The 16,204-nt window shown below is 36.7% G+C and overlaps 1 protein-coding gene across 1 annotated transcript; it reads right to left on the bottom strand.

Moving 5' to 3' along the window:
* Window positions 1–8,054: 8,054 nt before the first annotated feature.
* Smp_021130 (hypothetical protein) lies at window positions 8,055–16,204 on the bottom strand. The gene is made up of 2 exons (XM_018796330.1): window positions 16,094–16,204; window positions 8,055–9,420 (listed from the first exon to the last, which is right to left on the bottom strand). Exons 1-2 carry the CDS (start codon window positions 16,146–16,148, stop codon window positions 8,267–8,269), a joined length of 1,209 nt encoding a protein of 402 aa, XP_018650554.1. The 5' UTR covers window positions 16,149–16,204; the 3' UTR covers window positions 8,055–8,266.

The following is a 16,204-nucleotide window of genomic DNA, read 5'->3' as shown; positions in this document are numbered from 1 at the left end:
TAAATATGATGCCATCTCAATGAATTTCTCATGGAACTGGATTCCGACTGAATAGACTTCAGAAGACAGAACCAAAGACTAACTAATTGAGTACTTTGGATGATTATTCGGAAATTAAAACCATTATTTACGAAATATTGAGACAGTATGATGATTAAGGGTTACTTATCGAGTAACATATGGATAATGATGGATGAAAATAAAAGTCACAAACCGTAAATTATTTATTTCAATCATTCGTAACGATATCAACTCTAGATGTGTTCACGAAAATGTCTACCTTTAACCCTCATAACAGTGAGCATCTGGTTAGTAAGGAACTGATAAGTCTTGCTGATTGAACGCTATACTCCGATCCTAAGCTAGTCTTGTAACCTCCAAGCTAGAAATACACAGTGACTTGAACATGAGAGAAAAGGAGCAAAATATACGAGAAGCACTTTACTCCAAAGGTTCATTCATGTACACAAAATATACGGTTTTTATAGTATTTTAGAAGTCCTTGGGTTTTCCTGAAGATTCTAGAATGCTACTAAACATAGTAGCAGCACAGTAATCAACCAATCAGAACCTCTACATGTGACTTTTCATTTCCGTGATGTTTCTAGGAAAACTTCTAGTCAAACGCTGATTGGATAAAATGCTTCTTAGTGTTTCCTGAGCTTGTCATGTCTATTGCATGAAATTTTCAGGATCGCCTCAACAGGAACAATGAAATCTATTATGCTCATGTGTTAAATAATTTATCATATTAAGGTTTTTTGTGGGAATTATTTATATTTGATGGTTATTGTCATCAACTAAAAACAATCATTGAAAACCAGGAAGTGCTGGACAGTCCTTTCTTCGTAGTTTGAGGTCCGTGAATGTCATGTATCCCAATCCTGGTGATGGGAACCTACATACGTTTTAAACTAATATGTTGGAGTTCAATGTCATATCTTTTAGATTTCCAGTTACTCAGCATTAAAGTGCGATAGTTATCTAGTGTTATCAACATTATGTCACACTCGTAACTTGGTTACACTTTACAGTTTATGGCTTCTCAACAAAAGTTCAGGAACTTGTTTGTAACCTGAAGGAAACAGCTGTCCAGTTTCTCGAATTTTTAATAGTCTCTCAGCTGATGTTATTTCATACTGAAAATTATTTATACCAATTATTTTTAATTAGGCAATCGAAATTCAGTTTGTATGGTAGATGAGAAATTAAAATATTTTCATTAAAATGCTTGTTGTGACTTTAAACCCGGCTAGGTATCACGTGATTTACTCGCCAATCTTAGTGCTGTCCCAAACCAATGACCTTCGCCCGGTATGAACAGTCTAGCCTACTTATTGGTTCTTTATTCACCTAGCCCGTCCAGTTGAATCCAGAACGCCAATAACAGTTGCCACTATGCGAACCACTTATTTCAGGCACAGCTGGTGTATATACAAGCCAAACGGACCACATCACACCATGAAATAGGAAATAACATTTGTACAAGATCTAACCAAGAAGTAGCTGTGAACGTGGGAAACTGTAATCTAGTTACTGAACATTTATACAATAGGAATATGTGTATAATATTAGTCCATTAATAGTTCTCAGACCTTACCCGTAATTTAATTTTCACTCGGATATAACAATGCCCACCTATAATTTCCGCTTAACTCTATGAATTTATCATGTTTTATATATAAAAACAATTCTCTTTTTTGGATTTAAAGAAATATTTATTTATATCTTATATGAACAAATGGATAAAAATACGATAATTGAAACAGATCTACACTAATAGTACACTACACTAATGGATGCGCACTGCTGAGGAGGAGTCCCACAATAGGATGAAACGGCCATCCAGTGACATGAGGTATTTCCTGTAGTTCTAGTGAGAAGTAGTAACCAGTGGAGTTCAACCAGATCTGTTGGGAGATATCAACTCACTGAAGACAATTGGTGAGTAGTTGCTCAATTTCGTTGATTGTTTGAAGTTAGACATTAACACCGTTGGATGCCAGCCGGCTCAGTGGTCTATCGATTAAGTGCTCTGGTGCGAGACTGATAGGTCCTGGGTTGGAATCTTGAGATTGCGGGATCGTGGATGTGCACTGCTGAGGATTCCCACAATAGGACGAAATGGCCGTCCAATGCTTCCAGGTTTTCCATTGTGGTCTTGCTTCAATGGAAACATGATTAAATGATTTGTACTATTTAATTTAACAGTATGAATTGCTCAATACGGTTGTGTCCAACCATGTAACAGTATGAATTACAATCTGGAATGATAAATTTGTATACCTCAATGATTACTACTTCAGTTACTTCTTATGAACATTAACTCGGTCAATTTTAATAGAACCCTTTCTTCTTTTTTTAAAAAAATAAAAAAAATATCTCTACTTTTGTTCACATTTAACTAAAACTTTAAATGATTATAATGGATTCACCTTGTCCTTATATTCAGGTAAATATATTCACATAAAACTTTATTTTTCTTAATATTGATATTAAGATAACTGGAAACATTTAATATTAATCTATAATATCATAAATTGTTTCAAGCTGAGAAGAGGTCAAATCCTATAAATGAATACATATAGTTTTCCCTTAGAATAATGATAACTTAACATGATACGTTCAAGTTATTGTGTCTTGACTCTATCTTAAAAAGATGTTTGTTTGATAATACTATTGGCTAAATCACAAAACAAAACCAGGAGTTGAAAATAACTCAAGTTATTATAAGGAAAGATGGATTGTGGCTAGTAGTGGAATCCAGGACGTGCGCCACTTCGTCCTATTTGGGACTCATTAGCTGAATGTATCTGCATCTCAGAGTTGATATTCGCTCTCAGACTCGAACCTAGTACCTTTCGCTTCAAACGACATTGAGTTATCCACTCAGCTACTGAGTCCTGATAGTCACTTGCTTGTGCAATCGGATGGAGTTTAAATTCACTTAGTATTGTTTCTTTGAATCATTCCATTGATGTTTGGGACTGCAACTGATCAGTCTCTTATTGGCCATATGTGCATACTGTGTGTATTGCCTCGATATAGCCTTAATTCAGAAGTATTATAAGCTAGCCGCTATCCGCCTTTGCTTATAATATATTAAAATTAAGGCTAGATTGAGACAATACGTACAGTATGCACATATGCCAATTAGAGACTGATCAGTTGCAGTCCTAAACATCAATGGGAAGATTCAAACAAACAATACTAAGTGAATTTATAACTCAAGTTAGTTCTTAAATTGTCTTGCTCTGCTACTAAAAGATCTACTTGTTGGTTTAAGATTGAATTTCCTAAGTTTTCCCAAGTAAGTTACTGAAACCTAGCTACACTGTCAATTTCACGCACGTATCTAACATACTTATAAGATTTTGAAGTTCACTTTCACCTAGTTATGTCGAGCAATTACTGATTACCCTCTGGATAAAAAGAAATACTATAAACCATTTGGAAATCATCCATTAATCTCTAAATCATTTATTTGATGTATCGTGTGTATAAAAACAAAATTTGTTTCCGGTATATTACATGACGTAACCAAGTAGCGTGGTGTATGCTAATTATGCTGACAGATATAAGTAGTATGTAGCAGCAGTCTAAAGTACAGTGCCTGCTAGCAGAAAATTGAAATGAAGAGAACAGGAAGGGAAATAGAGAGCAACCGAAATAACAACAGAATCAGAGGGATAATGGAGTGTGTGAAAGGAAACGTAAAGGTGTGTAAATTATATATTTAATGTATTGGTTTCATAGTTTACTAACGCAGCCTGTAAGTTTTTACTAAACAATTGGTTCACCTAGCTTGGTTCTTGTTCACCATAGAAGTATCATCGTGTAGTCATATAGCGCTGTCAACTAGTACCGCACCACTGGTAATAAATTCCCATACTCTATTTTCATACTTCCCACACAAATGATAAGCCTCAGAACTTCACCTGGAGCCTCTTGAGAGTTACAGGAATAGACTGAACATGAATCATGGGCTCCGGAGGATGCTGAACCAACGGGGTCGTTGGGCTCAACAAACGGAACGGTATATCTGGTGACTTTTGGTACCTGTTTTGTAAATGTATACCAGGAGTAGTGGTGGTTGGTGGTCCGACGTATTTCGAACATGATAGACCAGTAGCAATGAGCCCTTCTGAAGCAGAGAAATCATTGTGAAAACCAGGTATTCGTTCGGACTGTAATTTAATTGAACTCCCCACAGAAACCTCGAATGCGTCTGAGAGAACGTTATTCAACTGTTGATTGAACGGTAACTCAACTAAATTATTAGCTTCAACAATTTTCTCATGTGCCACATTTTCAGGATCGTAGTGGTTGGAAGAAATCACAGAATTTGGCGCATCAAATCGAAATACTTTATCAGGAAGATGACATTCGGTATTTCGTCTGTCTACCCTTTTCTGATCTATTGTACTGATAATGTGATTGGTCCCACATCTAACAGATGCATAAAAATTTCAGATTCTTAAATTAAAAGTTGATTAATATTCGAGAGTTCGGGAAGAATTATTCAATGTATCTAATAAATAATGGATGATATTACTAAAAGCCGAAATCACAATCTTAGTTATTTTAAATTAGCGTTTTCTGAAAAATATCTTAAGGCGCATTATACTGTCCTATTGGATACATACACAGTGAATAATGTTAAACTCTGTTGTCCAGACACAATTATGTAAGTCATCATCAGTCAAAACTTGGAGATCACAGCACACTTCCTTGCAGTTGTTACTGAAAGGTTCAAAACCGTCTCATCAATACTTTGCAAACAATAATAGATTATTCAATCAGTCAGTCACCACGCAGAACCTGGTATGTATGTACATCGATTCAACTTACCATATCCCAAGTTAGCAGTGAGAGATGAAATCTTAAGACCAAATCCCAGAACAGGGGAGATACTAACAGCATCAGTGGTAATAGGAAAGATTGAGGGCATCGAGGATACGATTCGACAAAATATAAATTAATAAAATGAAAATACAAGAAAAGTTATGGGGAATTCAGAAGCTCAGAATATATGGGAAGACAAAGAATAAGTGGGTCTGAGCCATTGCAACGATTTTGAGCCATGTCAAAGTCTCTAACCAATGGCTATGATAACCATGCGGACCCCAACCAGGTAGCCTACACCCATTGACATTGCTCAATCCAATTATTATTGACTTGGTCACCCCTAGCTATCTTCCAACCGAGTCCTACACCAGAAAATATCGTCCATCGAGGTAGGCGGTGGATGGGGATACACAATGGCCCTAACCACCTCAGTTGACGGAGATTTATTACTTTGAGTATTATATACAGCCAACTATCCAATGTCTGAAAAGAGATACTAAAATGTGGGAAAATGGTTAAAGAACCCTAAACTAAGTTGATTCTTGTAACCTCGAGGCTGTTGTGACCGGTTAAATTAAACCTATTCCTCTTATCGTACAGTAGGATTATAGGGGATCTGATCATTGTTTTCAAATTACTTAGTAGTAATTTCGCATCATTCTACCTGTCGTCGAGGACAAAGAGTTTACAGAGAAACCAACTTTCCAATCGAACTGTAAAAACAAGTGAGGCTCTAACAGAATATTTGCCTGGAGCTTCTTCTGTTGATGCATTCAAAGGAAAATTGGACCAAATACGATCTACGTTGCCAAGATTAAGACATCATTTAGCCATCCCCTCTTTCTAAGATGAGATCGAAAACAAATTCGAGCTCCTCCAAATAAAAAAGGTATTACAAGGATTACGAATACCATTGATGCAATTGCCCAGTTTGAAACTTCAGAAAGTTTAAAATGTTTCTATAATTAGAATCTCATTCTTAGAATTGAGTAGTGAAATAGTAAACGGAACCTTTTTATTTGAATTTTTCCAGTCGATAATTCGCTGCTCTCTGATTGGCGGTCTCATCAAGCCACACATTAACTGGTCATCCACTCGGCCACAAGATATAACAAAATGAGAACGCGTTTTACTTTCTAAACAGTACACAATATTCTTTTATTATTCATGCCTCGAAAGTATCTTTTATAACTACGGTATAATAATGAATTATTTGACACCACCAGAACAAAATTTAAAGAGCTGTATATAACCAGTCAGTGTAGAATATCTCAGTCCTAAAGGGGATGGTCAATAGGAACTAGAACAACTCAACAATACTATCTTTGTAACACTCATTGATGTTGGTATTAGCACTACCATTAAAAGCAATTCGATTATCGAGTCCATAAAACCTTTAGGATTTGGGGTTGGATAGTTCATATCAACATTTTACTAATATGAATGATTTCCCCCCATATTGAAATTCGACCACCAAAAACAATTAGTTCATCGCTATCGAATAAAATTGACATTAGATTCTGAAACCATAGTTAGTAACTACGCCTTTCTAAACCATGAAGTTATTAAATTTTGGGAGGCATTCAGCAAGTCATCCTCTACTAAAAGTGAACATGACCATGTCTCGTTTTTATATCTTTCAGTAGACAAAAGCAGAAAAGTTTTATCTACTAGGTTGTACTCCGACCAATTGGAAATTCTAAGTTGAAATTTTGTGATATGTCTTCATTTTCACTGTCGAATAGCTTCAGTTTGAAATATTCAGGTTTCATGAGTATAATACACAACTTATTTACCACTTACTTGGGTATGAGTTATATTTTAGATATGAGGGCTAATGCTACTACCCGGTCGCCCAAATCAAAGTAGGTGAAGAAAGGGTTTGAATATACGATTTTAAGGCTGAAAGTCGAACGTCTTAACCATTATTTCATGAATGGTCGACCCAAACACTACGCTCAGTAAAGACAGCACACAGAAAGCGAAATTACTGAATTTGTGTGTGATCGTTGTCACTATATTGAAGGCTCACAAGAACAACATTGAGAAATGTCTAAATACATATATACCATCTTCCTTAAATAGATCATGATTATTCATTAGAACTCATGCCCCACCAAGTTGAAAACTATTTTGTTGTTTCAATGTCGTAACAATAATAATTACGCTGAAGTGAATTACTTTCAGTGCCTAATATTACTTCGTTAGCAAACAATACTAACCAGGAAATATAGTTCATACTGAAATAGTATTATTTGACTGTTAACATTAACATATCAGAAGTTCCATACATAACTAGGGTTAGCCTAAGTAAATAACTGTTACAAATCCATTTTAATAAATCTAATAAATTCATTCTTACATAAATCCCCTTAACACAGTTACACTATTTTAATTATAAAAGATATGGAAGACAAACCAATTATCCAAATATCTGAATGTTTCAAAATGAACATTATCTGCTTACAAGAAAAGAATAAAGGTAAACAAGGATAGAAGAGGTATGTATGTTCAATATAAATATAGTTTTAAAATGGAAAATAAAAGGTAAATGAAGCCATAATAGTTACAAGAATAAACATATTTCTGTACCCCAAAAAACATTTTTTTTAATGTTACTAACAAAATAAAAAAAACTTTTTTTTTCCAAAAAAAAAAAGAATACACAATTAAACTATCAATCGTATTAATCCGTACACGCATTTTACTCATGAAATTACAATATATAATAGATTCATAATGAAATGAGGTGATGTTTAAAGGTACAGAACTAAGAAAAACGTTGACTTATTTAGAAGTGTATTTGAAAGGTTTAGCTTCAAACAATACAAATTAAAGATCAATACACATCAAACAAGTAACATCTGAGGATGATGATAATAATAATAATAATAATAGTAATAGTTTAGAAAGAAACAACACACTCAACCATAGAATATCTATAAAGTAGTATAGAAGACGAATATATAAATACTGGGACAAAGTATTTGAGAAATATAAAGAGTAGAATTCATTTAACTTACAGGAAGCAGTCCTAACTCTATTTTCCTTAGTATTGTTATACATTAGGTAAATAACAGGTAAATGAATAAATAATAGATTATAAGGAATGTAACTTGAATATTGAGTGCTTTTTTTGCAAAATAACTTGTATTTCAGTTTAAGAAGTTAAGTTAATATAGCAGGAAGAAATCAAGCGACATAAACGAAAAACCTTAAAATAAATCTATGAAAGGTTACTTTTTTTTACATAAACTTTATTTGTCTAACATTAGGTGTGTCGTATAAAAATTCGTGGGAACCATTGAGAGAGAGAGAGAGAGTATGTAACACCCCACCCAGTACAAAACAATACCAGATGATACCATAGATGAAAAAAAGGGATACTTAAAAAATACATTTCTTGTTAACTTGTGCATTAGGTTGACTTTCGATCGAAACGGCGCCATTGTTCCATGAGGAAACTAACTAGTTGGTCTCGTGAATTATCTTTGGGTGTATAGGGTTTTTGTTCACATTGGACACCCACAGCAACAGTTGCCCAAGATGTTTGTGGTTTTTTCGAATCTTCTCGAACTGAATCAGGTTGTGGATTATATTCATTAATAACGGGATTAGGTGAGTCGTTTGCTTGTACCGGAGGTGAATCTCCCATTCCAGAGCCTGGAACGCGATTCCGTGAGAAATTATTCTGATGAGGTCGACCAGGGTGAGTTGTCGGTCCATTGTAACGGTGAAACTGATTAGTATTACGAGGTACAAAATGCTGTTGATGTGACCTTCGCAAACTGCCATTATTAGTAGGACGTCGCCACTGATCAAAAGGACCATTTTGATATGCAGTAGGGATTGCCCCAGACTGGGGCGACATATTTACATTATACCGACTTACTGGAGCCCGGTTTCTCGTGTTAGCTCCACCAACAGTGACGGGTGAAGCGTTTGAACGCTGACTATTGAGATCGTCTGACTCGTTGGCTTGAGTAGATGATCTAAATGAACGTGACGATTTATGCGCATACCGAGGGAATGTCCTATTATCACTAAAGTCATGTCCATTTGGAAGATCCGAAGAAACAGATGGGGCTGGAGAAGATGAATTAGATGCTATAGGTTTAGTTTGTTCTGCGTTAGATGTTGGTGCATTTTTGTTACTTGAATGCGAAAATCTATCACATTTAAAGCGTGAAGCTGCTGAATTCGAAGTGTTAGTCTCACTTGGGTTACGCATACTGAGTCCATCAATTGAATTACCGTTAAAGGTGGGACGTTGTATGTCTGTATTTTCTTTTGTATTTCGACTATGGGTATAACGAGAAGGATCAGGATGGCCGTTTTGAAGTCCTCTGAGTTTCTTTTTTTGTGCCTGCCTTGTGTTAGATGGACGCACCTGAGTCCAATGTTGACAAGACCGCTGACCAGATTCGGACTCTGCATTTTCGCCACAGCAAAATGAACATTCAACTCTATTATCAAAATCAGTAACACCATTCCCAGGATTGACATCGGTATTTGGATGGAACGTTACAGTAGTACTGCTGTCTTTATTAATTGCATCTGTATGTTCCATACCTACGAAAAAAACGATATTATAAGTCAGGTTAAATGATTCAAATATTGGTTGGTGGGAACTAAACGGAAATGCATCAAAGATAAATGAATTCTGTGTAGACAAATTGAGGGAAGTTAAATAAGAGATTAAACCGCATGTAACCTAAGTAATACAAGTTCTATTTGCATTATTAACACGCCAATATACGTGTGGTGGAAAAAAATGTAATCAAAACAGTTGCTCTATGAAAAAGTCAAAAGGTGGATCTGTAAAAATACAAAACACGTTTATAAACACTATAGAAATATATTAGAACACACATAACAGCTACGCTGTCTGCGGATAGAACTAAATGTGAGGGGTGTCTATGAGATGTGGATTTATGACAACTTTGAGGTAGAACAGTCAAATGAAAGACAGTTTTGGGTAAATTGATTGCGTGAGAAGAAGGTTTAATGTCCCAAGTTACCACAGTGACAGATACGTGAAAAATAAGGTAAGCGGAAATGGAACAGCACACAGATACGGAGTAGTATAAAATGACCATTTTGTAGCCAAATGGGATTTGTGATCATCCATATATCAAGAGAGGTATTAGTATGGGCTATTAGTGGTTTTTATTTGTGAAGACTATGATGCAACCGAGACACCTTAACTAAAGCAAACGTTTCCTAGGGAACCATGCCCTCAAAAATATTTAATCTATGCAGGTAAGTCGTAGAGGCCGTTGATTGGAATAGGTTTGTACATAATTTGTCCCTCTGAGATATTGAAGTTCAAGTACAGCTAGTTCAGAATCAAGGTTTTTACATAGAAGTGAACCTTGTGTCTATCTACCTGGTGTAATTGTCAAGTGTTTATTTTTATCCTCTAAGTGATTGAAACACTTTAGGTCATTCAGAAGTAGAAAATCACGACTGATGTTGAATCAGGGACTATAATTGAAAATGACCGGAATCTACTAAACGCAGGAACATGACTAGTTAAAGATTTAGTCCATTTTTTAGGAACAATTAGAGATATATTGACGACTTTCATGTTTAGGTAGCCAAGTATTGTCTAGTCAACTCTATACTGGAAGTGGATACTATCAAAATAAGACCAAAGGTGAACTTATACGCTGGAAGTTATTCTGATGGGTTACAAGAATGATGAAAAACTATTTAGACGTTATGAAAAGTTCTACACAACGAAAATGAGGAACGCTGACCAAAAGTATGTGATTATTAAGGAGTTGTAACTCCGTTCTTCGTTACTTGAGCTTGTTAATCAGAATACTGAGTTGAGTTACAAGTGTGAGGTCAGAGCGGTTATTTAGTTCTCGAGGTCCCACTTATACAGAAAAAGCACTTTCAATCTAAATTACAGTCGACAGTCGCTTGCATACTTTAAACGAAGTTATGAGAACTCTGAAAAATAGGTACACATCGTTGTTTAGTTGTATCGTATATACGCCCCTACTGACTGTAACCAGAACAAAATCAAAGATAAAAGTGATTGTGATTAGACTGCCAAGCATGCAGGTCGACTGAGAATAAACTGAAGCTTACAACACTTTGAGGCAGTAAAGAAACAACGTTAAGCATTAGTGGAACTTGCGCGATAAAAAAATTAGACAATGACCCACTTTCAGACAAGCTACTGGAACGGGGGATTGAAAACTTAAAGGATCACAGTTCAAATGCCTTCAGTTGCTAACTAACCTCCAAAAGTTTGAATGGCATATTGGTATAAGGTTGTTAACTCAAAGTAAAGTAGCGCGACTCACAACTAACTTATGTTCAGGAGTATTAAAAATTGTCAATCAGTTATCAATGTCTGTGGAGGTCTAAGTTACCATATGGTATCATCTGCTTAGCTGAAATAGTAGCTACGTTATGAGCTGAGAATTAATCAATCACCAGCCATAAGCAGCATAAACGATGGCACATATGTGCATAGGTCCACGCCATAACACATCAACACGTGAATAAATTATTAAGCAGTGAGTTTTCGAAAAAAAGCATAATTTATAGAGAGTGTGGTTTACAAAGAATAAATTAGCAGAATAAAGAGTATGAAACAATTTTGGAACTCATGATCTAAGTGCAGCTGGTCACAGTAACCGATTTTGAACTGATGTCAAACCGTCATAATAATTATCAACACAAAAAGATTTGTCAGCTTCTCTCTTCCCACACCTTTGTTCCACTCCACCACAGGCAGTTTTTAAGAGATAACGCTGTCTAACTGTTCAGGAACCGATCTACCATAGGAATCACTTGTTGAATTCAAATACGTAGATGAGATAGTTGTTTGAAGACGCTGATAAAAGGCAGTCTTCCAATTACTTTTAGCAACAACGCAAGGATGTTTAGGATAAGTTGAGTACTGGTCCACGTTAACGTCTGAAGTAATGAGGAGTAAAGCTGGTAACGTCGACCACTTTTCTTGGAAGCCTTATCATCCCTGGGGGGTTGGTGCCTGACGAAATCTCAGGCTCGGTTGCCATTTACCTACTTGGGTCACTCGTGGTGTAGCTATGTTTGTCTACCAAGGGACCAGTACACTGCGTAGTAATTGATTTTGTTTTACGTTACGGGTGAGAAACGTAGTCTTTAAAAACAGGATATCTGTAGGTCACTCGTGTGTCGATCGTAGGTGTGGCTTTGAAGCATTGCCCATATGCTATCAAACTATAGATAATATTAATGCATGCTCTATGCATGATGGTTGGGCACGTTGATTGGCTAAAAATGGGTCAATCTGCTAGGAAATAGGTAAAGACTCCAGAACATTCTTATGCATAAAATATAATTCTACTGAAAGTTTTCGCACCGTGATTGTCACTCCGATTCAACTTTGTTGATTTGGAATATTGTCTCCGAATGCCCTGGTTCAGACGAGGGTGGAGAGAGTGCACTCTTTCTCATGAAATGCTCTCACTTGGCCACGCGTATATAGCCTCTGACAGGGAAGTCCTACTCACTGCCTTCTCGTGGCGGAGGTGTTGTTTACGAAATTGAGAGGACGAAAAGCGAATGTCCGGAGCTTTAACCGGACCAGTGGACATGGAAAGTCCACCTAGGGGAATTGGAAAACCCTCATTCCAAACCAATGGTGCACATGGGCTGGCTCCAGTATCCTGAGGAAACAAATGGCGTTTGAATCAATCGTTGGTCACCGTCTACCATGGGACTGCATCTCCTCACGATGCTCCACTGCCTTGTGGATTAGACCTTTAGGACGAAGGCTCCGGTTGTGGTCCCCTAAGAAAATCACCTGCATCGGTTTGGTTACCTGGTCACTATCCATGTTCTTAAACAAATCAAATGACAATTACTACTGGAAATACTATTTTCACTTCCATTAAAACTCAGATAATTCACATTCATTTTTATTCTCCTTTTTCTATATAACACATCACTTATCTACTCTCTTCTATTCCCACTTTGTTTATTCTTATTTTTCAACTTAGACGGCAGCTTACCTATGGCGGAAGCCCTGTCCTATCTAAACGATCTCGAGTCACTGACTGGTCGAAAGTTGAATGAGACATGGATCATAATAGAAATCAGTGGCGATCCTGTTGTAATTTACTTTTACTTTCTTCATGAAAAAATAAACTTCGATTAGAATAATCCTTTCTGGTTGTACCTTTGCTAATTAATTATCTCTCTCATTATTATTAGTATTTCACTCATACATTCTGTTGTTCTCCTTTTTTCTTATACGCACTTCACATTCTCTATTTCTTTGCATCCTCATTGTTATTGTGTGGCGCATATGTATTTGATGCCCCTTTGTACCAATATTTATGTTTAAATAAATAAATTTGGAATTTTCCATTCCTGATCAACCTTGTTCTGATTTTGGGGACCTGTCGAGTGAAGTAGTGTCCAAGGAATACCAAACAATAAGAGTAGCTGGGTTATATAGAGGGATTTTAACACCACATATGTTTGGATCATCAAGTTTTTTTGTTTACTTAGACATAAATATTGGTACAAGGAGGCACCGAATACATATGCGTCACACTTCATCATTCGATCTGTGTGAGAGCATGGATACTGGCCGGGTGACCAAACCGAAGCAGGTGGTTTTCTTAGGGGGTCACACCCGGAGCCTTCGACCTACGTGTCTAATCCAAAAAGCAGTGAAGCAACGTTAGGAGACGCAGTTCCATGGTAGCCGGTGACCAACAATAGGTTCGTACGCCCTACCCTCAGCTGTACCAGGGCAGTTGGGGGCCGATCACCAGGTTAGTAATTATGAAGTTAGATGCAGGGCAGTAGGTGAAGATGGAAAATCGGTTTTTTAGTTGGTGAGTCTACTGGGGATATGGTACAACTAAATACAACTTATGGGAAAGAATATCAATATCGATTCAAGGTGAATGTATGGTGAAATTCCACACATTTTTGTTATATTACTGTATGGACCTTTAACTCGTTTTGCTTACAATTTGCTGTAACAACTACTCAATATATAAATCGTAATCGTTTTATTTGATATACAACTGATTAACATAAGTGTATTTTTAATCCTACTAAGGTCTTAATCAACAAAGCCAAATCAAGAAACTGGATTTCTTACTCTAGTTAGCGGGGCAAGGAAAAAGATAGCAATTGTCTCGTTCATAGTACCGAAGTCGCAAAATAGCAGCTTAGAGAACGATCAAAATCACAGACTGGTGGTTGGGAAATGTATTTTGTGTGCCTAACCACCACTTACCTATGTCCGTGATGTTCGTCGGTGTGTAAATTGGAAAGCTAGGCGCAGCCAAACCAAAACGTGGCACCAGTCTATTTATTGACTTTTGAATTGAGCTGTCCTGGTAGATACATATTAACCAGTCGGGGTTGTCATGATGATTGTAAACGGTAACGTGTCTCGAAATTGGCTACAATTGAGCAGTTAGAGTCACTGCTTACCTCCTCATCAAATCTTAATTCTTTAAATTGTTCTATACTTTTTACGCCACAAACTCATTGCTCTAGAGTCGTACTGCCTTTGTCTGATCTACTGTAACTGATGCTGTTATTACTTCTGCTACCTTAACATTTATCATGATAATCTCACCTCAGTGAGATGTGGTGTGACAACTCTGATCAATGCACATTTACGCCAGATTCTAAGTTGATTACTGAACTTCATATTAAATCGTTGGTTACAATAAATCCGAGGACCCGAAACAGTCTACACCTATCAATACAGACCAACTCAATAGCCAGAGACTTTATGGACTGATATCACGTTTTGGTTTGATAATGTCTACACCAATCAACATCGAAATGAAGGCAACCGAGTTACATAAAAGTTATTTAATGACAATGTTGCACAGCCTCGAACGGCAGTTTAGGTCAGAGCGCATTTGGACCCTTTTTGAGTGGTACTGACGGGTGGTGAAGCTATTCGGATGACAAAGCATGAATAAATGGGGTGGCGCGGAAACTTGATGTCCGTTTTAGCTAATCCCCTAACGGCTTCGAAGGTAAAAATTTATGATGAACGAACCTACAAGGATTCAAAATGTAATTAACAGACTGTGAATACAACTGGCTATTAGGCTAGTAGAAATAGTGACTAGCAGTTAAAACCGTAGAAGAATGTAGGTATTGAGTACTTTGAAGTACCAATAGAATGCTTATTATCGAAAACAACATTGCACCAGTGATAACTTTATTAAGTTTGATGAAAAACATTTAGCGTTTACTTTATTGCGATGAATTCACTATACATAAAAAGATATAATCAAATCTACTTTTGGTGATGTATCCCTAAGAAAATTCTACGACTGACGAGGAACCGTAAAAATCGTTGCGGAGGATAAATCATATGGGATTAGCACCGGCACATATATTGGTAGAAGAACAACTATTTACGTAGACTGGAGTTAAATTAGGTTTTTATATCTATGAATGACTAAAAATACTAATGACCATTGACAGATCTTAACACTTTTGCCTACTCAAACTTCATGTAACTATTTGCAAGAAACAATGAATGTAAAATTTCAATAAGTGTGGTGGTATTTGTATTGGCAGAATAAGCGGCTCAATCCGTTTTAGTAGTGAGCTTACACACAATCAACTATTAGATCCCTTGTGCAAGCTCATGGTGGATTGACTGAATGTGAGTTCACATTTATAAACCTAGAATTGTCAGGAAGTGGTGACTGATCTTACAACCGTAGCTATCGTTCTGCTAACTTATGCACGTACCCGGAGTGTAAGGGCGTACTAGTTACTACATATAAAACCAGTGTGACACGTTCAGTGCGACTTGTCCCAAACCAGAGCACACTTGCGCCATACCCTTTTCAATGACTAAGACCACAAACTACAACTAAAAATGCCATACACATGTTCCCAGGACGTTGTTCTGTTTGACAGTCATTCCAAAAGAGAGTATGTTATTATTGGTTTTCACATTACCAGGGAGCTATCATTTATTTCCTGAAGTACTATCATGAGAAACACTGACCCAACAACTTGACAATGGGCTTTCATGTGATTGTATGGCCATCACATACTACGGGTAAGCTTACTGTCTGATAGTAACGTGAACACCCTACAGGCAAAATGAAGAGAAGCAAAAGATACTTGAGCGTCCCGTACTATATTAGTCATGCACGAGTATCAAGTTAGGTAAACTGGAAATATTCCGAAGCAATAGTCAAAGCCGAGATGCTAAACTTGCCTGCTTGCAAACTGTACTCTTCATTTTTGCGGTCACTTCCACAATGTGTAATTTTCTCAGCCGGCATGACGAATATTTCCAAAGAATTAGCCAACAGTCCGCTCTACTGTTTGTGTGCTGCTC

This window comes from Schistosoma mansoni, chromosome 2, assembly GCF_000237925.1.
Source record: "Schistosoma mansoni strain Puerto Rico chromosome 2, complete genome".
Lineage (NCBI taxonomy): Eukaryota > Metazoa > Platyhelminthes > Trematoda > Strigeidida > Schistosomatidae > Schistosoma > Schistosoma mansoni.
The sequence above is the reverse complement of the archived record's forward strand: the minus strand, read 5'-3'. Positions and strand labels throughout refer to the sequence as shown.